The sequence below is a fragment of the Dendrobates tinctorius genome, unplaced genomic scaffold, assembly GCF_039654945.1.
Source record: "Dendrobates tinctorius isolate UK_male_01 unplaced genomic scaffold, ASM3965494v1 ptg000196l, whole genome shotgun sequence".
In the NCBI taxonomy this organism is placed as follows: Eukaryota; Metazoa; Chordata; class Amphibia; order Anura; family Dendrobatidae; genus Dendrobates; species Dendrobates tinctorius.
Window position 1 is genome coordinate 8,565,079 of NW_027361863.1, and position 25,274 is coordinate 8,590,352.

Sequence of the window (25,274 nt, forward strand, 5' to 3'; positions counted from 1 at the left end):
CCATGCCGAACTAGCTCCCACTCTCAAAGACTCTGAAGAATGCTGGTTCCTACCCATGTTTGGAGTAAACCACCCTAAGAAACCGGGCCAGATTAGAGTGGTGTTCGACTCCAGTGCTAAGTTTGATGATGTGTCCCTGAATGATGTTCTACTGACAGGACCAGACCTCAATAACAAACTACTGGGAGTACTTATGCGCTTCTGTAAGGATTCCATTGCTTTCATCGCTGACATCCAGCAAATGTTCCATTGTTTCCTTGTGAGAGAGAGACAGGAACTTCCTAAGGCTATGTGCACACGGTGCGGATTCTGCTGCGGATCCGCAGCGTTTCAGGCTCTGCGGGTCCGCAGCAGCTTTAGGTGCGTTGTACAGTACCATTGTTTTTTAATGGTAAACTGAAAAACGCTGTGCACATGCTGCAGATTTTTCCGTGCAGATTTGAGGCGGGTTACAATCTGCAGCATGTCAATTCTTTGTGCGGAATCCGCTGCGGTTTCACACCTTCACCATTGTAGAGGTGTGAAACCGCAGGGCTAAACCACAGCCTAAACCGCAGGAAAACCGCAGGTCTTTTTGAGCTGCGGATTTTTCCAAATCTGCGCGGAAAAATCAGCAGCTCAAAAAATTACGTGTGCACACAGCCTTAGATTCTTCTGGTACAAAGACAATGATCCTACTAAAGAAGTCACAGAGTACCGCATGAGAGTGCACATCTTTGGCAATAGTCCTTCTGCAGTCGCCATTTATGGACTCAGGTCGGCTCAAGAAAGAAACAGAATACAGATCAGATGTCAGACAATTCATAGAAAAGGACTTTTATGTTGATGACTGTCTGAAAGTCATGCCTATAAATGAGACTGCCATGAGTCTTCTCAGGAGAGCCCAAGAGATGCTTGCTTGCTCTAACCTCAGGCTTCACAAAATAGCCTCAAACAGCCAAGAACTCATGAAAGCATTGAAAGACTTGTGTAATGGTTCCAGACTTGGATCTGGGGTCAGACCCCACACCAATCCAACTGCAGCCTTGGGCTTCTCTGGAATCTACAGTCAGACACTTTCATCTTTCAGGTCAGCCAGGAAGAAAAGCCTTTCACACGCAGAGGTGTCCTGCCTACCATCAACAGCCTGTACGATCCCTTGGGTTTTGCAGCTCCTGTTACTATACAAGGCAAAGCCTTACTAAGAGGCTTAACTAAGGAAACATCTGACTGGGATGCACCTCTGCCACCTGATAAGAGAATCCAGTGGGAAGCATGGAAGAACTCTTTAGCAGTCCTCTCCAACCTGAACGTGCCAAGACCATACACCCGTGTGCCATCTACAGAAATACAAAGCCAAAGATTGTACGTATTTACAGATGCTTCTATCAAAGCAATTGCTGCTGTTGCCTACTTCAAAACTGTAGACTCCAAATGTCAGAGCCACATTGGATTCGTTATGGGGACGGCCAAACGTGCTCCACAACCAGAGCACACTATACCAAGGTTAGAGCTTTGTGCCGCAGTCTTAGCCGTTGAGTTAGCAGAGTTCATCGCATCCGAGATGGATATCGACTTGACACAAGCCAAGTTCTACTCAGACAGCAAAGTAGTCCTTGGACACATCCACAATGAAACTTGAAGATTCTACATTTATGCCAACAGAGTGCTACGAATTACGAGATCAGTTCATCCAAAACAGTGGCATTACATTCCCACGTACCAAATTCCTGCAGATCACAAAACTAGAGCAGTTGTTGCAAGTCGACTAGGGAGCACAACAAGACTCTCAAGACCAAAACTATTGTACACTGAGGAACGTTTCCCAGACACCTTTGAACTAGTGAGAGAGGACTCAGATGCTGAAATTCGCCCTCAGGTGTCTACACTTCATATGACTCCAGCTACTCTCCTTACCCAGGAAACAAGACTGTCTAGTGGCCCTCCAGGATTCGACGCGAAGGACCTCTACAAGCGCCAATGGAGACAGGTACAAAGTCTTGCAAACACATTCTGGGACAGGTGGCGCAAACAGTACTTGTCTACCCTGCAGCCACAGACAAAGTGGCAATCTACCAGGCCTTATCTGAGGATTGGTGACCTCGTCCTTGTAAAAGACTTCCAAGTCCACCGGAACCAGTGGCCACTTTGTCTATTGACCTCAACATTCCCGAGTAAGGATGGCAACGTCCGCAAAGTCGAACTGAGGATGGCCAAAGGGAATTAACTTAAGACATTCTTCAGACCAGACCAGTAACTGAGCTGTTCCTATTGTTGTCTTCTGAGAAAAAGGTTAGTGGCATCCGTTTGATGCCAGACGGGGAGTGTTCTGTCTCTGACATCTGATTTATAACCCTGATTATTCTGTTTGTTAATGTTTTCAGTGTTTTTGGCTCCATCTGGTCACCAGAGTCATAACAGCAGTGTTATTTTACCTTCACTTTTGATGCTCCTACTTTTCCCTCCGTTGCAGTACATTCTGGTAAGCTTTTGCAGTGCATTCTGGTAAGGTTGCAATGCATTCTGGTAGCCTTTTGCAAAGGATTATGGTACTTCCCTCCAGTCCACCATTTTCCTTCAGCCTGCACTCAGGAAGCATCTCGCTTCTCTTCTCCCCTTGTGATAGCATCCCTGGTATGTAGTTATGTTTCCTGTAGCCAATTTCCGGTCTCATATTAGCCTGGTTAATCAGTCCTTTCCCTGGTTAGCTATTAGTGCAGATGTTGATTTATAATGTATTATGTATAACATGTATCCCTGATGTACCCTATATTGACTGTGTGTGTATATATATATATATATATATATATATATACACACACACACACACACACACACACACACACACACACACACACAGTATATATTTTGCTTGTAGTTTCACCGCGCCAATATACCATCATGTTCAATAAAGCACAGATTCAACCTACAGTCTTCCTTATTGGACCCCAGTATAGCGGTTTAGCTGCCTGTATAGCTACATGAATTCTGCTTCATTTAGTGAGGACAGAACAATCCCAACCTGTTAACTGTACAGTACCTGGAGAGTAATAGCCAACTATCCCAACATGTCATGAGAACTGTACAGTACCTGAGGGTACCTTACTTTCCAGATATTACTAGAGAAAACTGTTCATGTATTGACCAAGCAAGGGAGACCGATTTCAGCTCTGAACCCTTCTATCATTATGAATGCAGCTCTTGAGTTATAGAAGCTGCAACTCAGGAATCAAACAAGATACTTTACTTAATTTACTTACAAAGTTATTTAATACCTCATTATCAAAGATAAGAAACGGTGCTCAAAAGTTTGGCCTACGCTAATATTTTTAATAGTTTGGCAATAGAAAAAAAGTTACTATCCTGTTAAACAAAAAAAAAAGAAAGTCCAAAAATTAAGAGATTAAATTAGAAGCCAGCCATGCCATTAGATGTATCCTCTCTTATCTATGTAATTAAGGATGCTGATGCCGCGGTGGGCTTAGACCCTATCCAGAGGCGTCAGCCTCCTTCAGGCCGTCTGCTCAAGAACAATTGAAATTGAGAAGTGCTTATTACTGCAGCTACTGTAAGTGAGCGCTTCCCCTCCACCCCCACCAGCATGGCCAACAAAGAGAAAGAGGACACCTTAAATAGCAGGATTTCTATGAATTAAACAACCCTCGGCTCTATATCTTTGCAGTCTGACTGTACCTGGTTGTGTATCTGAGCAGATAGCCTAAGTTTGAAATAGGCAAAAATTTACGTAAAAACTTCATATTGTCCTCTTCTGTCAAATAACCGATGGGGACAGAGTCACACAGCAGACTAGTCGGACATGTGAGTCCCCAGTGTGACAGTGCGCACACAGGCAGAGGGAAAAAGCTGCCGATGACCCACCTGTCTGACCACTAACATTTATTTAGACTTGCAGGACCCACATTAGTAGTCTGTGGCCAACGAGCCAGATCCTTATACACTTCCTCCTATCTGTTGGCATCGTTGGCGCCTCTTCTAATTCATAGTCAGAAGAGGCAACATCTTAGCGGTGCGATGCAAGTATGACGCTGGGAGCGCCCATAGGCAGACTAGAGCACCGCAATCCTCCTATCAGTCATGGATTACCAACGTGGCCTTTGGACCAGGTTCCTGCAAAACTTTTTGCTCAACTCTACTTCTAAATAACAAATCTGGCTTCTTATGCAGCCATTTTTATCGTTCGTTTCAGCATGGACGATTTTCAGGAGCCTTTGACAAGTTGGGCTACTACACTTTTTGGCTACTATTCTTAAGATCCCGAATGACCCAGATTTCAGAAGAACAGACATAATTCACAACTCTGAAATGTAGAAATGAATAATACTTATAACATTTTAATATGCAGTAAAACTGTAAAGTTTCTCAGTTACAAAAATGTTAAAAAATAAATTACAATTTCCTGTACACTTTAATGATGTGATGTAGCTTGCACTTTGCATTTATGTCTAAAACCAATAGAGAATCCTGTACACCATTTCTTCCAAGATCTACAAAGTTTTAAAAATAGTTAAATAGACCTTCCAGGAGGTTTTACTACCAAAACTAATGGTGTGCCAGTATAGGTTCCAGCACAACAATAAAAATGATACCTGTCTTGTGGTGATCTGATGTGCCAATGCTGAGATATCAAGCTTGTTTATCAGATGAAAATCAGCCTGAAAGTGCACAGGGAGGGTCTAAGCGCTCAGCGATTTGGCACGCCCCCAGTGCACTTCCCATCTAATTTGCATTTGTCTTCAAACCTTGATTTCTCAGCGCTTGCACATCTGATTACTACAAGACTGGTATTTTTATGGTTGCACTAGGACAGATCTTTAACTATTAAGCTCCATGCGAGGTCATGAAGAGCTGATGCTTTACTTTGGGTGGGAACACTCTGTACATTCTGGAAGCAGGTGCATTACCCGATACAGATGTAGAGGAAACACGTTATTGCCTGTTATGTGGAATGTAACAAGACAGCTGCAAAACTACTTGGAGTCCGATCGTTGTCACTTTCCAGAAATTCATAGACTATCAATTTTTATTTTTTTTTAAAGACATCTAAAATATCAGATTTGCAGGTTTTAGCTACTTAAAGTTGTCCACTACTTGGACAACTTCCTGTCATACCCCACGCTTGGCCCCCTCAAAAATAATAAAAGCTTATACTCCCCCTCCTGTGCTGATACTGTTCCCACGGTGTCAACACTTCCGCTCCCTGGGTTCCCAGGCTGCTGTTCTGACACGTGACCCTGGCAGCCAATCAGTGCTGGCATCACTGTCCCCGCCTCCTGTCAAATGGAGCAGGAAGAGGAAGTGAGATCAGCTGCAGCCCGGACTTCCTCTTCATGTTCGATTTGTCCGAAGGCGGGGACACTGACGTCAATGCCGATTGGGCATCGGGATTACATGTCACAACCATCACACGAGAGCCCCGGGGAGAGCAAGTGTCGACAACGCGGGAAGGATACCGGCACGGGAGTTGAGTATAGCCTTTATTATTTTATGGGGGACAAACGTTTTGATCAAGAAGGAGTTTTCCCAGTAGTAGATAACCCTTTAAAATACATACTGAATCAATATTAAAAAAAAAAAAAAAAAAGTTATCCCCCATCTACCCATGGGATAGACTATAACTTGCTGATGGTCCACGAGTGGTGCAGACGCCGAGCAAGCGCCAGTTCTCTTCACTCCACTTAAGGCTCGCCTTGGCATCGTTATGGCCCCCAGGAAGTTCTCCTCTATTAAGGATAGGAGATAATTTGTATTTATTTAGTGAACAGCACAAAAATCCTAAATAATTTTTTTTATAGAGGTTGTAAACACATTGTTAATAGGGTGTTTGATGTTGCAGCCCGATTCATGAAAATGGAGAAGAGCTGCAAAGCCATACACAACCTGTGGACAAGAGTGGTCCAATTCCTGGAAGAAACAGACATATCCTACTGTTTAGGTATACAGGTGTATATACACAGCCTACATATACCCTGAAGTTGGGGGAAGCCTCTTTATGCAGTAACAAAGTCATCCACACAGAAGGTATACGGATATAGACGGGTAGGATACGGCAACATACCGTGCGAAACCAGGTCTAAGATTGGTGGTGGCTCCAGTTACCAAATATTTGTACCCTACACCAATTGGTAGATGAAAGATGGTTATGGTGGAAAACCCACTATAAACCCTGAAAGACCAAGCGCAAAAAAAACAAAAACCTTTTTTTGGTCCAAATTCATTATTTTTGGGTTTGTTTTGTTTAAAATCACTTTTTTTCTCATGTTATTTAACTTTTTTTCACCAAGTTCTTGAAAATGATGCAAGCAGTACATAAAGTCCAAAATGCTTTTTTTATGTTTGTCTAACTTTTTTTTGTTCCGCAAAAATGTCACAAAATTTTCAAGTGAACATTAAATTCCTCCAGGCGAAGAACAGCAAAAGACTGTTGCAAATTATTATGGGTGTGGTGCACACGTTGCGGATTCCATTGCGGATTTTTCCACGCAAATTCTGCAGAATCCGCAGGTAAAATGACCTGCGTTTTACATGCAGATTCTGTGCGGATTTCGCCTGCGGATTCCTAGAAATGGTGTAAAAACGCTGCGGAATCCTCACAAAGAATTCACATGCTGAGGAAAATAAACCGCTGCGTTTCTGCGCAGAATTTTCCGCAGCATGTGCACAGCGGTTTCTGTTTCCCATAGGTTTACCTGGTACTGTACACCGCATGGAAAACTGCTGTGGATCCGCAGGGCCAAATCCGCTGCAGATCCACAGCCAAATCCGTAACGTGTGCACAGACCCTACAAGTTGCAATTGACCAATCAGCTGAAAATTCCACATTTCACCCACAATGGTCAACCTTTAAAAAAGGAAAAAAAAAAATCAAAGTAGAATACAAAAAAAAAAAAAAAAAAAAAAAAAAAGAAGACTGAAAAAAAGTCCAAAACTAAAAGAAGAATTGGTTCAAAAGAGAAAACAGAGGGGAAAAAAACCAACCAAACAAAAAAAAAAAAAAAAAAACAAAAAACAAAAACCAAATGAAATAATGATTCGGGCCCTTTTGCCCTCATTTCACCTTATTTTTTTTCCACAAGAGTGGCTCTATGAGGCCTCGTTTTATGCAGGAGAAAGATTTTTCTTTTTACCTTCATTTGTATTTTATAATTTATATTTTTGTTTAAGCAAAGTGAAATGTATATTACTGTATGTGGAAAAAAAAATCAGATCAATTCTTCATGGTTACTAAAGTAGGATGCACGGATACCTGTAGTGTAGTTTTATTGCAAGGTACGGTGCTTACAATATGATGTTTCATACTGAACAATAAATAACAAAGTTATGGTTGTTTTTTTGGAGGAAATTTTTATTTTCTCTCTCATCTTTACATACGTTTGCTTCAAAAAAAAAAAAAAAAAAAAGTAGCAGAATGCATTTGGTGCACGAGTGCCTAAGATCTGTTTACCTTTATAGGGTAAAACTCTGCAAGCTGCACAGTCTACAGCTGTGGCCAAAAGTATTGACACCCCTGCAATTCTGTCAGATAATACTCAGTTTCCTCCTGAAAATGATTGCAAACACAAATTCTTTGGTATTATTATCTTCATTTAATTTGTCTTAAATGAAAAAACACAAAAAGAATTGTCTTAAAGCCAAATTGGATATAATTCCACACCAAAAAAGAGGGTGGACAAAAGTATTGGCACTGTTCGAAAAATCATGTGACGCTTCTCTAATTTGTGTAATTAACAGCACCTGTAACTTACCTGTGGCACCTAACAGGTGTTGGCAATAACTAAATCACACTTGCAGCCAGTTGACATGGATTAAAGTTGACTCAACCTCTGTCCTGTGTCCTTGTGTGTACCACATTGAGCATGGAGAAAAGAAAGAAGACCAAAGAACTGTCTGAGGACTTGAGAAACCAAATTGTGAGGAAGCATGAGCAATCTCAAGGCTACAAGTCCATCTCCAAAGACCTGAATGTTCCTGTGTCTACCGTGCGCAGTGTCTTCAAGAAGTTTAAAGCCCATGGCACTGTGGCTAACCTCCCTAGATGTGGACGGAAAAGAAAAACGGACAAGAAATTTCAACGCAAGATTGTGCGGATGTTGGATAAAGAACCTCGACTAACATCCAAACAAGTTCAAGCTGCCCTGCATTCCGAGGGTACAACAGTGTCAACCCGTACTATCCGTCGGCGTCTGAATGAAAAGGGACTGTATGGTAGGAGACCCAGGAAGACCCCACTTCTTACCCCGAAAAAAGCCAGGCTGGAGTTTGCCAAAACTTACCTGAAAAAGCCTAAAACGTTTTGGAAGAATGTTCTCTGGACAGATGAGACAAAAGTAGAGCTTTTTGGGCAAAGGCATCAACATACAGTTTACAGGAGAAAAAAAAAAAAAAGAGGCATTCAAAGAAAAGAACACGGCCCCTACAGTCAAACATGGCGGAGGTTCCCTGATGTTTTGGGGTTGCTTTGCTGCCTCTGGCACTGGACTGCTTGACCGTGTGCATGGCATTATGAAGTCAGAAGACTACCAACAAATTTTGCTGCATAATGTAGGGCCCAGTGTGAGAAAGCTGGGTCTCCCTCAGAGGTCATGGGTTTCCAGCAGGACAATGACCCAAAACACTTCAAAAAGCACTAGAAAATGGTTTGAGAGAAAGCACTGGAGACTTCTAAGGTGGCCAGCAATGAGTCCAGACCTGAATCCCATAGAACACCTGTGGAGAGATATAAAAATGGCAGTTTGGAGAAGGCACCATTCAAATATCAGGGACCTGGAGCAGTTTGCCAAAGAAGAATGGTCTAAAATTCCAGCAGAGCATTGTAAAAAAACTCATTGATGGTTACCGGAAGCGGTTGGTCACAGTTATTTTGGCTAAAGGTTGTGCAACCAAGTATTAGGCTGAGGGTGCCAATACTTTTGTCAGGCCCATTTTTGGCGTTTTGTGTGAAATGATCAATGTTTTGCTTTTTGCTTCATTCTCTTTTGTGTTTTTTCATTTAAGACAAATTAAATGAAGATAATAATACCAAAGAATTTGTGTTGGCAATCATTTTCAGGAAGAAACTGAGTATTATCTGACAGAATTGCAGGGGTGTCAAAACTTTTGGCCACAACTGTACAAGCAGTGATGAGCGAGTATACTCTTTGCTCTGGTTTTCCCGAGCATGCTCGGGTGTCCTCCGAGTATTTTGGCGTGCTCGGAGATTTAGATTTCGTCGTCTCAGCTGCATGATTTGCGACTTGTAGACAGGCTGAATACATGTGTGGAATGCCTGTTTGTTAGGGAATTCTCACATGTATTCAGCCTGTCTACAAGTTGCAAATCATGCAGCTGAGACGACGAAATCTAAATCTCCGAGCACGCCAAAATACTCGGAGGACACCCGAGCAACGAGTGTACTCGCTCACCACTATCTACAAGCAACCTGCATTATCCCACTGGGGAGATTTATCTTTACCTATTCCTCTTATGACTGACTGCCATCCTAGTCGTTAGACACATATATTGATCATACTGAATGAGTAGAGACTGGTCTCAAATTCCCTCTGAATCAATCGGCATTATTAGTAATCTAGAGGCCTAACACTCGCTATATAACAAAGCAAAATAAATGTTTCAAGATGAGGCAAACTGCTTTCATGGCCAGTCCTACAGAGGACAAGACAGTCTTCTGCTGGAAACCAAAGGTATTGTAGCCGAATCGTCAAGCTAACCGAGAAGAGAAAAGAAAAAAGTCAACATTCATTGTGTCCCATCGGTAACTTGAGACCTTCCAGGTGCCACCGTTCATAACCATTATGGGCACACAAAAGACTTATGCAGTGATTAATAGCTTTTACCATTCTCCAATACCTGCATAGTACAGAACATAGACTACCAGGTGTGGTTCAAGTATTATCTCCATTGACCATCTACTCTTGACCTTTCCAGGCCGCTTATTATGGCCACATAGCGATTAAAAAAAATTAAAAAAAAAAAAAAAAAAACTATTTACGATCTTTCTGCACTCTGGACTATCGATTGAGAACACATTTATGTTGCTCGAGCTCCATAAACTATTGATGACTGCGGACATTGTACTTCTATAATCTATAGATGACGACGAAGGACAACATGGATGCATGATCTTACTGCTTGGCTAATCTTTTAACTGTTAATATATCATCGGCGCAGAAAGATCATGACCGACGCCATCAATCATCAGCATCAAAACAGGGAAGGTGTGTGCAGAGATGAAGCCATGAGCACAGAAGGGAGAGCGGTGGCCGCAGGACTTGGTAGGCAAAGGACACATCTCTGAAGGTGAGGGCCAGTGGACTTCTGCTTGACGAGAAGATGAACTTGATGAAGGGAGTCTAAAGATGAAAATTTGAGCATGCAGAAGAAGGAAAAGAACGGAAAAAAGAAAGAAGATAGGTGTATACAGACTACGGCAAGGCACGCAAGGAAAAGAGAAGGTAGGAGTCGTATGCCAAAGAGGAGTGGGTCAGCTTTCCTTAGGTGTCTACCTGTGCAACTCTTGAATTTGAGATGGACCCTCATACACAAACTCTAGAATAAAGGCACGAAACCTGATTTTGATTGTCAAATAATGGCAAGTTTAACAGGACTAAGGGTCCCGTTACACATAGCGACGCTCCAGCGATCCCGACAACGATACGACTTGGTAAGGATCGCTGGTATAATAATAATCATCTTTATTTTTATATAGCGCTAACATATTCCGCAGCGCTTTACAGTTTGCACACATTATCATCACTGTCCCCGATGAGGCTCGCAATCTAAATTCCCTATCAGTATGTCTTTGGAATGTGGGAGGAAACCGGAGTGCCCGGAGGAAACCCATGCAAACACGGGGAGAACATACAAACTCCTTACAGATGTTGTCCTTGGTGGGATTTGAACCCAGGACATATGGGCTAGCCACTGAGCCACCGTGCCGCCCATATGTCGCTACATGGTCGCTAGTAAGCTGTCAAACAGGCAGATCTACTCAATGACATGGCAATCCGTATAACTACCTTGGCGGTCGTTGGGACCTTGTCACACAGCAGCTATTCTGACGACTCACGCCTGCGTCCCTGAGTTGTCGTTATGGCGCCAAACACAGCGATGCATGCTGGCTAGCGGGACACCAACGATCAAAAAAATGCCCTAGGACATTCGAGCACGATCAGCGATATTGCATCGGGGGGGGCAGTCGCCGCTATATGTCACATGTAGCGAGATCGCTGACAAGGTCGCTGTTGCGTCACAAAACCTGTGACGTTTCAGCAATATCGCTAGCGACCTCTCTATGTGTGAAGTACCCTTAATACAAATCACACAATGAGTCAGGTGAAGTCCAAGGCCAAGAGGGATTTCCAAACGATGCAAGATTCCAAGTACACGGCCACACAGCGATAAAGGTGGCAGCCCACTCTGCCTCGCCATGACACTAGTATCAGTAGATGTAAAAACCCTAACACAAGTGCTCATTCCTGTACTCCTTGTTCCCCACCAGTCTCCGCTTCCTGCTCAGAAATGACATAGGAACTCGTCACCGCTGCAGCCAATCACAGACTACAGTGGATCATTTCAGAAACCATTTATTGACTGCAGCGGTCACATCTTCAGACTAGCAAATTGTATGCCCATCCAGCAAAAGGATGTTAAGTCTTAGCCTATGTGCTCGCTCACAAGAACTATTTTTCAACTTCACAGGATGCTCAAATCTGATACTATGGACCAGACAAGTACAACGTTGAAGACAGTTCCGGCATCCGTCCTCTATGCAAACAGCAATGTGGTGACATGACCGTTCCGAGTTCTCCCAACGGCCATCTGTACAGAGTCTATGACGGGACATCGTTCGTACAGCTGGAAGCAGAGACCTGAGACAGAGAGACCAAGCAGCGTTTGGCTGCGCAACATTATTAGTTCCTCAGGCTGGCCATGTAAGATATTCCTTCATAATGTGATAATGTGATCTTCAATGTTTTTTGTATTAGATATCAGCTAAATGCTATGAAAAATGGACTGAACACGTAAAGCCTCTAGGAAACTCTCTTGGGTTTAAGACCAGGTTTATAGCCTATGCCCATCAATGCTGTGCCTATCACGGATGCCTCCGACCACTGCTAAGACATGGCTGACATTGCTACATCTGGCAAAAAGTACAATATATCGGTATTCAATATCAGGGAGCAACAGCAAGGAAGAGAGCCACAATTCTCAAGATTGTGAACCCCATAATGCGTCTCTGGATGGGAGGCAGCTTCATACAGCAGAAACCTACCATCTCTGCTCAGGCTACAGGATTGAAACCAAGCATTATTCTGGCCCATCATTTCCAGCCTAATGGAAAGAACCATGGATTAAAGAAACCTTGCTGGACTGTTCGTTTCTGTTTGTCAAACTGTCCCGCAAACAAAAAAGTTTTTGTTCTAAGTTACCTTTCTTATTTTGTTTCAAAATGTCAACATATCGTTAGAATCTCTCCCATCAAAGTGTTAATCCTCTTCATATATTGCAATCATCATATTATACAGCACTGTGTACTTACAATTGCTCATTTTGCCTTTCTACCTGGCTAATTCTTCCCTTTTCTCAGCTCTATGTAGAAACAGGAAGTCTCTTGTCCCTGCATTTATCATTCTCCTTCTTTACCTCCTGACCCAGCTGCTCCTTCCTCCATCCTGCCAGGGAGACTTTTGCAGTGACTGAGGACTCATACAGGGAAAATTGACCTCCTGTTTCTACATGAACCCTTCTAAGCTCTAACTAGTCACATGATGTAATAATCTTAAAGGCCCCGTTACACATAACGATGTCCCAGCGATCCCACCAACGATACGACATCAATAGACAGCCCCTTCAGTGATCAGGACCAGCGAACAAGCTGGTTTCTAATGTAAACATCGGGTATCCAGGAGCCGTGGCTCCTGGATACCCGATGTTTACATTAGAAACCAGCGTGCAGCGTCGCTGACCTCTCGCTGCCACACGCAGCGATGCGCGCTGGCCAGCGGGAGACCAGCGATCAAAAAAACGGCCCAGGACGATCAGCGATACCCGGCGGTGGCGGGGGGGGGGGGGGGGGGAGGAGGAGGAGTCGCTGATCCCCGTCACACACAGCGATCTCGGGGCCTTAATGGAAAAAGAGAAGAATTAGCTGAGTAGAAAGGCAAAATGAGCAATTGTAAGTACACAGTGCTGTATAATATGTTGACTGCTATATATTGAGAATTAAAACCGATGGGAGGAAGAGGAGGACTGCTTTTTTAATAAAGACTTCTCGTTCCATTCCCAGGTCAGGAGATAGCCGTATAAACGAACTCAGAAACGAACTCGAAACATATTAAAAACTAGTAAGCCAACAACTAAATGAAAAAATTCACCAAATAATAAGTCATAAATGGATATTCATAATAAATACAATAACCTACTCAAAAAATGAATACACCAAACGGAGTCCAAAACATTAAGACTCAAATAGATTTATTACATAATTACCAATGAGTATACAGAACCAGACATAGTAACATACCATAATTACAGAAAAATACATGTAAAAAATACAAATGAAAAAGGACAAAGTGAGCACTATAAATAAATAATCATACAAAAATGATGAGGATAATAATAAAGTGCATAATATATATGGGCTGAAAAATCAGCTCCTAACAAAGTGCATAAAAGATGCGCAAGAATTATATATAAATCCAAATCATATATACCCGTAATGTGTGGCTCAATGTGTCCAGGCTCCCTCCAACGTACGTTTCGCCCACCGTGGCTTTTTCAAGGAGTGCTCACTTTGTCCTTTTTACATGTATTTTTCTGTAATTATGGTATGTTACCATGTCTGGTTCTGTATACTCATTGGTAATTATGTAATAAATTTATTTGAGTCTTAATGTTTTGGACTCCGTTTGGTGTATTCATTTTTTGAGTAGGTTATATTAAAAACTAGTGTCTTCCAATATTTGAGCCCAGTGGGAAAAAAAAATAAAATAATGATATGATAAAATGTGATTAATAAACATTTTCAAAACGTTTTGATGAGAGAAGGATACATTTCAGGTCATGGGTCAGATTGCGTTGCTGGTGCCAAAAGTTGCACATGAAAAAAGGCAAAATTCGCCATTTCTGGCGGGATCGGCCATATCCGCTTTCAACTTGCTGTACCATTTGCTCTGATAAATCTGATGCCAGGCATTTGGCAACCGCTCATTTCCCACTCCCAAATGAACTGCGGAGTGTGCTCATTTGTAATGGTACAGGGTGAAATGGCTACAGAAAGCGTATCGCCGACTTAAGGCGTCCACATCACACAGATCGCAAATCAGACTCCTTCAGTATATTATCTGCAGATCCATAGAGCAAGGTGTCATTTATGGAACTTGGAGACTATGGGTCCCGTTACACATAGCGACGCTCCAGCGATCCCGACAACGATACGACCTGGTAAGGATCGCTGGTGCGTCGCTACATGGTCGCTAGTAAGCTGCCAAACAGGCAGATCTACTCAACGAAGCAGCAACGATACGGCGATCCGTATAACGACCTCGGCGGTCGTTGGGACCTTGTCACTCAGCAGCTATTCTGACGACTCGATAGGCGTGCTTCTGAGTCGCCAACGAGGTCGCTCGTCGTTGTTATGGCGTCAAACCCAGCGATGCATGCTGGCCAGCGGGACACCAACAATCAAAAAATGACATTCGAGCATGATCAGCGATATCGCAGCGGGGGGGCGGACGCCGCTATGTGTCACACGTAGCGAGGTCGCTGTTACGTCACAAAACCTGTCATGCTTCAGCGATCTCGCTGTGTGTAACGGGGACTTTAGTTTTCTGCTCCTTTAGAAAGTGTTGTTCAGTGCCGCTCACGTCCGCCTAGGGAGGCAAGCAGCGCCGACGGATGTTGGCGCGCCTCCACATACCTGTCGTAACGTGTGCACCCATCCTCATCGATTCCACTCTCATCCAGGTGAAAAAGTGAGCTGTACCGAACAACCCCTTTAAGGACATAAATTATTTGAAGTCGTGATTTCTCTCTTCTTCAGTACAGGACTGTGTAGTTTTTTTTTTTTTTTTTTTTTTTTAGTTGTATGCACTTTGGCCTCTAGTAAACTCAACAGCCAGCAATCCGTTGCCAAGTGACCGAGCAAACAACACCAGAAGTAACACTGAGCACTTATGTAACAGAAGGGTGAAAAAAGGATCACTAGAAGGAAAGGGCGAAAAAACATGAAGCGAACGCTCCGTCGATAAAGTAACGCTCGATCATTGGCGGGACAGTGGAAATACGCAGAGAGATGTGTCGTCACCGTGATCCTGCTATCTACAGTCGCACTTCTAGTTCTGGCTAAAGGTCTTTAAAGGGACGGTATGTAAAGCGTCATCCACACGTACGTGAAATAAGAGAAACCTACAAATCCAGACTCCTCTCTAAGATGTGGACGTCATACAGACGGGTCACCCTTACATTTAAAAAGGTTAATTACCATCAAAGGAGTCATTCGCGCCAAGTATCTCAGAGTGTTAAATATTGCGCTTCATTTATATTTTAAAAACTACTTATCGTAGCTATTCATAGCTTCAGTCTTGAGAATTTTTTTTTTTCTGTCCGCTTCAGGATTTTAAAAGTATTTGTTGAGAAAAAAAATAAATAAATAAAAGTACCAGACTTGTCACATCTTTGAAGCTGTTCCTTATGGAATCCGCCCAAACCAAGCACTGTGCAATCAGAGGATAGCAAAGATGAAATAAAAAACATCTTCCAACATGCTAAGGATACGCGCACACTGAGTTTTTGCAGTTGATTTCTCTGCAAATGGCCAGGAGCCATTTGGTGAGCTGCATTTCTTGCTACATGTTCACAGACTTACCAGTGGAAAAGCCAAATTTCACATGCCACAAATGCAAGCTTGTGTCCCTGTTGGAGGAAAAGTTGCAAAATCTGGAAGAGAGGTTAGCTACGTTGAAGATCATTAAGGAAGGTGAAGAGTTCTTGGACAGAGCAGAATTATCTCTTCATGTTACAGAAAGAGAAGAAATTCGAAGTGCACCTGAAGAAACAGAGGAATGGAGACATGTGACCCAGAGAAGCAGGAGGATCAGGAGGCAGTCAGCACCCATACTGCTCAGAAACCAGTACCAGGCTCTCACGCAGGAAAACATTGAAGAAATACATCAGGATAAGACTTTGCCAACAAACAGCAACCTTGTACGCCTTCAGAGTCCTCCTGGATGGAGAAAGAAAAATGTTGTGAAGAAGAAACGGAGAGTGGTGGTCATGGGGGATTCCCTGTTGAGAGGAACAGAGGCCGCTATCTGCAGACCGGATATAACTTCAAGAGAAATGTGTTGTCTTCCAGGTGCAAAAATTAAAGATGTGTCTGACAGGATATCAGGGCTCTTCAGACCTACAGATGACTACCCATTCCTGCTACTACATGTGGGGACAAATGACACCGCAAGAAACGACCTGGAAACCATCTGCAGAGACTTTGAAGACTTAGGCAAGAAAGTGAAAGAACTGGGAGCACAGGTGGTCTTCTCTTCCATCCTCCCAGTGGAAGGCCATGGAACAAGGAGGTGGAATAAGATTCTGCAGGTGAACAACTGGCTACGTCGATGGTGCCGTCAGCAACGATTTGGATTTCTGGATCACGGAGTGAACTACTTATACGATGGACTACTTGCTAGAGATGGGGTGCACCTTACGAAGACTGGGAAGCATGTATTTGGAAGTCGCCTTGCTACACTTGTAAGGAGAGCTTTAAACTAGAACAACATGGGAAGGGAAGCAAAAGACCAGAAAAAGCCATACACCTGACAAATGCTATTGAGAACTCTGCTAATAGAAGTGGAAAGGAAGAACAAAGACGAAAGAATCTAATTAATAAAAATATTGGAGAAAGAGAAACCAATCACAAACTAAAATGTTTCTATACTAATGCACAAAGCATGGGCAACAAACAAGGAGAATTGGAACTACTAACACAGGAAAAGAAATATGATGTCATTGGAATCACTGAAACTTGGTGGGACGATACACATGATTGGAATACAAGACTAGAAGGATACAACTTATTTGCAAGAAACAGACTTGATAAACGAGGAGGAGGTGTTGCATTGTATGTTAGAAACGCGTATATCTGCACAGAGATTGAAGCTTCAGAGACTGGGAGTCCTGTGGAAACTGTTTGGGTAAGAATACAAGGACAGAACAATGGAAAGGACACCATTGTAGGCATTTACTACAGGCCGCCTGTGCAAGCTGAAGATATGGATGAACTCTTTATGCATCAAATGGCCAAGTTCTCCAAAAAATATGACATAGTTGTCATGGGAGATTTCAACTATCCAGACATTTGTTGGGAATCTCTCTCAGGCAAAACTAACAGGTCAAGGAAATTCTTATCCTCTCTTGCTGACAACTTTATCTTCCAAAAGGTAGGGGAGAAAACAAGGGGAACTGCTACCTTGGATCTAATCCTTATAAACAGGGAGGAAATGGTTGAGGAGGTAAAAGTGGCTGGAACCCTAGGAGGTAGCGACCATGCTATTTTAGAATTTTGGATAACTAGAGGCGGAAGACCTGTGAAGACTCAGACGTCAAGGTTAGATTTCAGAAAGGCAGATTTTAAGGGATTCAGAAAGATAATTGGAGGGATCCAATGGCTGGATATCCTTAAAGACAAAAATGTCCAGGAAGGATGGGAAATCTTGAAAAATGAAATTCTCAAAGCACAGTTGTTAACAATTCCGAAAAGATGGAAGAATAGGAAGCATTTAAGGAAACCAGGATGGGTGAACACAGAACTAAAGCACATGCTAAAAAGGAAGAAAAAAATATTTATAAAATGGAAAGAGGGAGGCATATCTAAAGAAGAATATAATGCTGTCTGCAGAATCTGCAGGGCACAAATCAGATTATCTAAAGCTGAAAATGAATTGAGGCTTGCAAGAGATGTCAAAAGCAATAATAAAGGATTTTGGGGATATGTCAAAAGTAAAAGAAAAGTCAAAGATGCTATAGGATTTTTACAGGATGAAAATGATGAAATGGTAAGACAGGATGTTGAGAAGGCTGAACTTTTAAATTCCTATTTTGCATCTGTTTTCTCTCAGAAAGGAAATATAACACCAACTGTTATTCACTGTCCTATTAAGGGAATAGAAGAATCCAGGATATCTATAAACAGAAAGATAGTGAGGAAACACTTAGCTAACCTAAATGAATTCAAGTCTCCAGGTCCAGATGAATTACACCCCAGAGTACTGAAGGAGATAGCAGAAGAAATTTCTGAACCACTCTCCATAATCTTTGAAAATTCTTGGAAAACAGGAGAAGTGCCAGAAGACTGGAGAAGAGCAAATGTTGTTCCTATCTTCAAAAAGGGGAAGAAGGTGGACCCAGGCAACTATAGGCCGGTGAGTCTGACTTCTATACCAGGAAAGATCTTTGAACAAATTATTAAACAACATGTAAGTCAATACCTGGATAAGAATGAAGTGATCAAACAGAGTCAGCATGGGTTTGTAACTAATAAGTCATGTCAGACTAACTTAATTTCCTTCTATGACGGTATCACTGATTGGGTGGATCAAGGAAATGCTGTAGATATAGTATATCTTGACTTCAGCAAAGCATTTGACAAAGTCTCTCATACAATCCTTATTGAAAAAATGACTAAGTATGGAATGGACAAGGCAACTGTTAGGTGGATTCATAGCTGGCTTAGTGATCGGACCCAAAGAGTGGTCGTAAATGGCTGCACATCCAGTTGGAAGAATGTCTCAAGTGGGGTACCACAGGGCTCTGTCCTGGGCCCTGTATTGTTCAACATCTTTATCAACGATTTAGATGAAGGAATTGAGGGTAAACTGATTAAATTTGCTGATGACACAAAGCTAGGAGGGATAGCTAATACTAGAGAAGAGAGAGAGAGGATTCAAAAAGATTTAAATAAACTGGAGAAGTGGGCAGTAACTAACAGAATGGTTTTTAACAGGGAGAAATGCAAAGTACTACATCTGGGCAATAAAAATGAAAAAAGCATATATAGAATGGGAGGAATAGGGCTAAGTGACAGCACATGTGAAAAAGACTTGGGTATACTAATAGATCACAGACTGAATATGAGTCAACAGTGTGATGCAGCAGCAAAAAAGGCAAATGCAGTTCTAGGATGTATTAACAGAAGCATACAGTCTAGATCACGTGAAGTCATTATTTCCCTCTACTCCTCTTTGGTCAGACCTCATCTGGAATATTGTGTCCAGTTTTGGGCACCACATTTTAAAAAAGACATCAACAAACTGGAGCAAGTTCAGAAAAGAGCGACCAGAATGGTGACCGGTCTGCAAACCCTGTCTTATGAGGAAAGGTTGCAGGATTTGGGAATGTTTAGTTTGCAAAAGAGAAGACTGAGAGGAGACTTAATTGCTGTCTACAAATATCTAAAGGGCTGTCACATTGTAGAAGGATCAACTTTATTCTCATTTGCACAAGGAAAGACTAGAAGCAATGGGATGAAACTGAATGGGAGGAGACACAGATTAGATATTAGAAAAAACTTTTTGACAGTTAGAGTGATCAATGAGTGGAACAGGCTGCCACGAGAAGTGGTGAGTTCTCCTTCAATGGAAGTCTTCAAACAGAGGCTGGACAGACATCTGACTGGGATGATTTAGCGAATCCTGCTTTGAGCAGGGGGTTGGACCAGATGGCCCAGGAGGTCCCTTCCAACTCTACGATTCTATGATTCTATGATTCTATGATTCTATGCACCAAAAAAAACAAAAAAACAGTTTTAGCAAGAAAAAAAATAAAAAAAAAAACAACAACTTTTTTTATGTATTTACCCCATGCATTTAAATGGATGAAAAACGCTGAAATGATTCACAGGCTGCAGACTTCAAATAAACCATTTGATTGTTAAAAAAGAAAAAAAAAAAAAAAAAAAAAAACACTCAAGGAAAAATGTGTGAGATTTCAGTAACCTCAGTGACTTTGCTGGCACTTTAAAATAAAGCATCTTTTACCTCTAAAATTGCACGAGAAGAAAAAAAAAAAAACCCACCACACAACAACAGCGCTTGTGAACAAACTCGGATTTTTGCCACAACTTCCACTTTATTTGTAGCAGCATTTTTAATTTTTTTTTTTTTTTATATTTTACATGTTTTTTCAGGCTTCCCACAAAATAATGTGGAGAAAACAAATGCTTAGGATAAGTGTCTAAAGAAGTTGGACACTTTTTTTTTTTCAGTTTAGCGACATCGTATTGTTGGTTCTGCAGTACCCGGCCGCAGCCACTAAAGAAATGGGTTTATGGTTTGTGTCATGCCGACAGTGCATGTAAGGCCACGTTCTGTATTTTACATGAGTTATCTGTAAGCCAAATCCAGGAGTGAGTGAAAAATTCCAAAAGTGGTGACGAGTTTCTATTACACTTTTCCTCTCCTGGTTTTGGCTTCCAAATACTGAATGTGTGAACGTGGTCTTAGAAGAAGCAGCCTAGGGGCGCTGACATGCCACCATTGCACGTCCAGTCCAATTTACATAGGTCTTCTACATTACATTCATGACTGACACGTAGAATATCGGCATACAATTGCAGAACTGGGGCCTATGCAGCAATTCCACATGTAAAAATGTGCTGACTGGCTTGAGGCATCAGTAGGCCCTTGGGCATCAGTAGGCCCTTGGGCATCAGTCACCATGGGCCATTATGTGCCTCTAATGATGGTCCGATATCATAGTACCCATGCATACCCCCGACCCAGCCGGTCCGGTCAATTGCCTAATTTGCCTGCAAAGTTATGTCAAATCATATTCTGCTGCCCAAACATATTAAAGGGGTTGTCCACTAATTTGAATGACCCCAGTTTAGAAACCACCAAACAATGGCAATCTCGGCACATAATTTAGGACATGTGGGAAGCTGCAGCGAGATCGCAAGGGGCGCAGAAATTGGAATGGCCCCAACCTGGAAGGGGTTTTTCCAATTTACTTAGTATAGAGCATTAAAAAGGGGGGGGGGGTCTTCCAGTAGAGGACAATCCTTTGAAACAAATTGTGGCCAAACCTGCCAATTTCGGCTTGACAGGCCAGGCCCAATATCCTATGTATAGGTTTCTCAACCAGGGCTGTGGAGTCGGAGTCGGAGTCGGTGCTCATTTTGGTGGAGTCGGAGTTGGAGTCGGTATAAAATGGACCGACTCCTAAAATATATAATAAATTGGGTACAGTAATTCAATGCAGGATGTGCTGAATATTTTTTCATAGGAGTTTGGGAAAGTTATGAAATGTCCTATAAATGGCTGTTCTATTCCTGATCTAAGGCTACATTCACACACAGCGTTTTTCCCGTGTTTTTTGAGGATACGTTTTTCAGCTGCAAAAGCTGATCATCTTTTTAAAAAACTGCATCACCTGAAAGGTTTTTGAGTTCATAGATAATGTTTTCAATAGCAAAAGCAGATTAGAAATCTGCTCTATCTATCCATATCTGTCTATCCATATCGTATCTGTACCAAAAAGAATGAAAACCGGGTAGTACACCAATATATATTCTGTTCTATCTAAATATCTTGATTATTGGATCATAAAAATGATTAAATGTCTGAGGTTCACATTGTACTACAATAAATTTTTCACTTAAATATAAGCAATATGTGTGGGAGTCGGAGTCGGTGTAAGGGAAATTGAGGAGTCGGAGTCGCAGGTTTGGCTTACCGACTCCACAGCCCTGGTCTCAACACCCCCCCCCCCCCCATGTCTTATGCCAGAGGAGAGTGTGATTGAGCTGTTGCCTTAAGGGGAACTTTCACCCTGTGTTCAGGCATCTGTCGGGGCGTACGTCCAAACCGCCAGCAAAACGGGATTCGGGCATATGAGCTGATGGGGCCAAAGACTATAATGGTGCCGACAGTCAGCGTGCATCGTTGTCAGCCGTGTACGCCTATCGGAGACTGACAAACGTAGTAGACATACACCAGAATCCCGTCTTGCGGGGCAGTTCAGGCATGAGCTCCGACGTGGCCACCGAACAGGAGATAAGTCACTGCCAGCGCCTGTATGGGGGGGGGGGATGACAGTAATAGCTGTTGACTGATTGAACAGCTGACCGCTATCTGAAGTATATGAATTTATTTTATTTTGGCAGAGGAATCAATGGCAGATTTACCTGGTGCCACCAACCACCTAGTTTGATATGTTTTAAGTAGTGATGAGCGAACGTGCTTGGATAAGGTGTTATCTCAGCATGCTCAGGGGCTAGCCGAGTGACTTTTGCATGCTCAAATTATAATATGTTCGAGTCCCCGCGGCTGCATGTCTCACGGCTGTTCTACAGGAGCAACACATGCAGGGATAGCCTAACGGGTAATCCCTGCATGTGTTGCAGCAGTTGAACAGCCGTGAGACATGCAGCCGCAGGGAGTAGAACATATTCTTCGTGCGGTCTGTTAGCACACGAGCACGCTCGGATAACACCATATCAGAACATGATCGCTCATCACTAGTGTTAAGCAGTTGGCTTGCTGGAAGTCAGTAGCTCCATCTAGACACAAGGAGGAGGTTGTACCCTTGAAAGGATGGCCACAGGGTAGACCCGGCCTGAAGGCAAGGCTCACGTGTAGAAGCTGCTGCGCTTCCTCTTTGCAGTCTTTGTTGACATGGCTGCAGAAGTTGCATCACGTCTACAGTACAGTACCCCTGCAGCCAATCGCTGAACTCAGCGGCGAGTCTTGCATGTATGGAAAAAGACATGAGAGGGAGACCATCCATGGGTCATGAGCGCATGTACAGAACATTACTGATGCAAGGAGGTCAATAGAGGCCACTGGAGCATGGAGGGATGTAACAGACGGGTTATGGACATTCTAATCTCATTTACTGTTTTTCAGTAACTTTTTAAAAATCTCATACAATTACATTCATCTGATCTTTGTGTCCATTCCACAAATGTTCATTCAAATTTTCTATCCAAAAAGGGGCCACGTGACTTCTCCTGAACCTAGAAGTACAGAGATTGGAATTTTGCACATCAATGTTAAAGTAAAAACGCGTCAGATTCATTAACGAGACGCAATCCGCTAACCGAATTTGGCATATTTTACAAACAGCGCTATGATATTCCAGCCAGGCGCCTGGGAACGTTGTGGGCGTAACGTATGGCAACTTTGTGGCACAAAATATGATGAATTAGACGGCGGCTTCACCACGCTCCCTTTAGAGGAATTGGCCAGAACTGGTGGAATAGATCTTAAAAGTTTGCAATCTTTCAAGAAACTTTCTGCCAAAAACCCCTTGCTGAATTGGGGCCAAAACTTTTAGAGAGCTGATAATAGTCATACATGTATATAGAGAGAATTACAGGTTTTTATCATTAGTTTCATGGAGGCTTGTTTCTCCCTAAGCATAAAAGAAATAAATAAATGGCTGATAGCAGAAAGCAATAGCGGCCATCTAAGTGCAGGTAAAATAGACTTCAGATTTAATGTTCCGGTAACATAAAGCTCATTATTTATTATTAGGTATTCACACCTTATCAAAAGATTGCTCCAAAATGGTAAATTATCATGGCAGCTTTAATGGTAGATATGTCTGATTACCACTTGGTAGATCTTGTCAGACACAACAATCCAACCCAAGGACACCTCAGTATCCTGGTAACTTCACAGCTGAAACCAATGTTGCAATTCGATTATTTCATCAAAGCAGAAGTTCCTGATACAATGTAATAAGGCTTAGGGGGTAAATATCAGCGCCACCCAGTGGACGTTGGGGTGAACTGCAGGCACATGGAGAAATCCTACATACCTGCTCTCTTGCGAGTGTTTGCAGAGGCCCTGGACTGGGATCCTTGGTTCTCAGCCCTCGGTCTTCCCATGCAGCCTCCCATGGCCGAACTGGAGTCAGCAAATCCCCATGCACAGCTGGGTCCAGTAGTACTCCAGTGCTCTTAGCTTGATCAGTAGCAAATGGAAAAATAAAAAACCACAGCAGTTCCAGACAGGCAAATATTACTTCCTGGACACAGAGACTGCAGAAACTTTTCCCTTCTTCATGTCACTAGTTTCCTGCTCTCTCCTCTGCCAGCAGCACTGAGGAGGGCACCACAAAGGGTCTACAATCCTGCCAACATGTCCTGGGCTTGCAGCTTCCTTGCTCCACTAGTCACAGCCAGTCCTGCTGAGCCCAGTCCCTTCCCAGTGCACAGCCTCCTGCTTGTTTGCAAATAAAGAGCTTGTGTTATTTGTTTGTTGGGAAGTGTTTCTTTACCCTTTGCAAAAAAAAAAAAAGATCCACCTCTCACTCCTCCCCATTCAGGTGAGCATGTGACACAGACACTCAGCTTGTCCTGCACTCTCCTCCCTGGCTTTACATGCAGGTTAACCCTTGCAGCACTGATCACATCTCCTGCTGTGTGTGCACTGATCTCTCCCTGCAGCAAGCACCACTTTCTCTCCCCCCTTCCTTGTTGTGCTTTTAGTCCTGTTCATCTAATCCTCTTGGCTAAAAGGAATCTTCTGCAGTAATCTAGGGTCAGTGATCCCCCTACACATAATGCCAGGGTGGGGGCAGGGGATCACTGGGATGAGTGGGGGGGGCAACAAGGTCCTGCTGGGGAAGTCTTGTGTTTGAATGAGATTAGAGGAGATCTCCTGTGTCCTCCCTTGGTAAAGAACCCAGGAGGACTGGTATTGTGCTCTCAGCAGATTGCAATCTCTGCTGGGCTGACTGGTCAAGAAAAGTTATTTTCAGGATAAGCCTCTGCTGGAGGAGCCTGGTGCTGACCATGGAGGTTTCACTGGGCTGCGATTATCAGTACATGCCCAGAGAGCGTGAGGGCATCTTATATTGGTTTTTGTGGTGAAACTGGCCTCGCCCAATGCAACCACCGCCTTCACTCAGGAGGTATTTTTAGTGACGCGGAACTCGCGGGCGATTCTGTGTTCCGTAACATAAAAAGAATCCTCGCAAGTGAGAGTTTTTATATATCCGCCTCGTGCCCGCAGCTGTACCTGTACTATGGTTAGAGAAAAGGGAATTGCAAAACTATGGGGAAAAAAAAACTGAAGTTCTAGTTTAGGCAACGCTGAAAGGTTAAGGGGAACCCCACTAATAATCAGACATTAGATGGGAAGTCCAGGACTGACAAATTGATGGCCTGTGCTTTGGAGAAATCACCACTCTCATATTATTATTATTATTATGCATTTATATAGCGCCATTTATTCCATGGCACTTTACATGTGAAAAGGGGAAATATAGACAAGTAC

At 42.8% G+C, this 25,274-nt stretch overlaps 1 protein-coding gene and 1 long non-coding RNA gene across 2 annotated transcripts in view; one reads left to right on the top strand and one right to left on the bottom strand.

Moving 5' to 3' along the window:
* UBTD1 (ubiquitin domain containing 1) overlaps positions 1 to 24,503 on the bottom strand; it is a 79,072-nt gene extending 54,569 nt beyond the window's left edge. The window contains exon 1 of the mRNA XM_073552856.1: positions 23,812 to 24,503. Within this exon, the coding sequence (XP_073408957.1) occupies positions 23,812 to 23,893 (82 nt within the window). The 5' untranslated portion in view covers positions 23,894 to 24,503. The remainder of the gene's footprint in view (positions 1 to 23,811) is intronic.
* LOC141056060 (uncharacterized) lies at positions 9,782 to 12,420 on the top strand. The gene is made up of 2 exons (XR_012221575.1): positions 9,782 to 10,448; positions 11,695 to 12,420. It is a non-coding gene; the product is annotated as an uncharacterized lncRNA (long non-coding RNA).
* Positions 24,504 to 25,274: the final 771 nt, after the last annotated feature.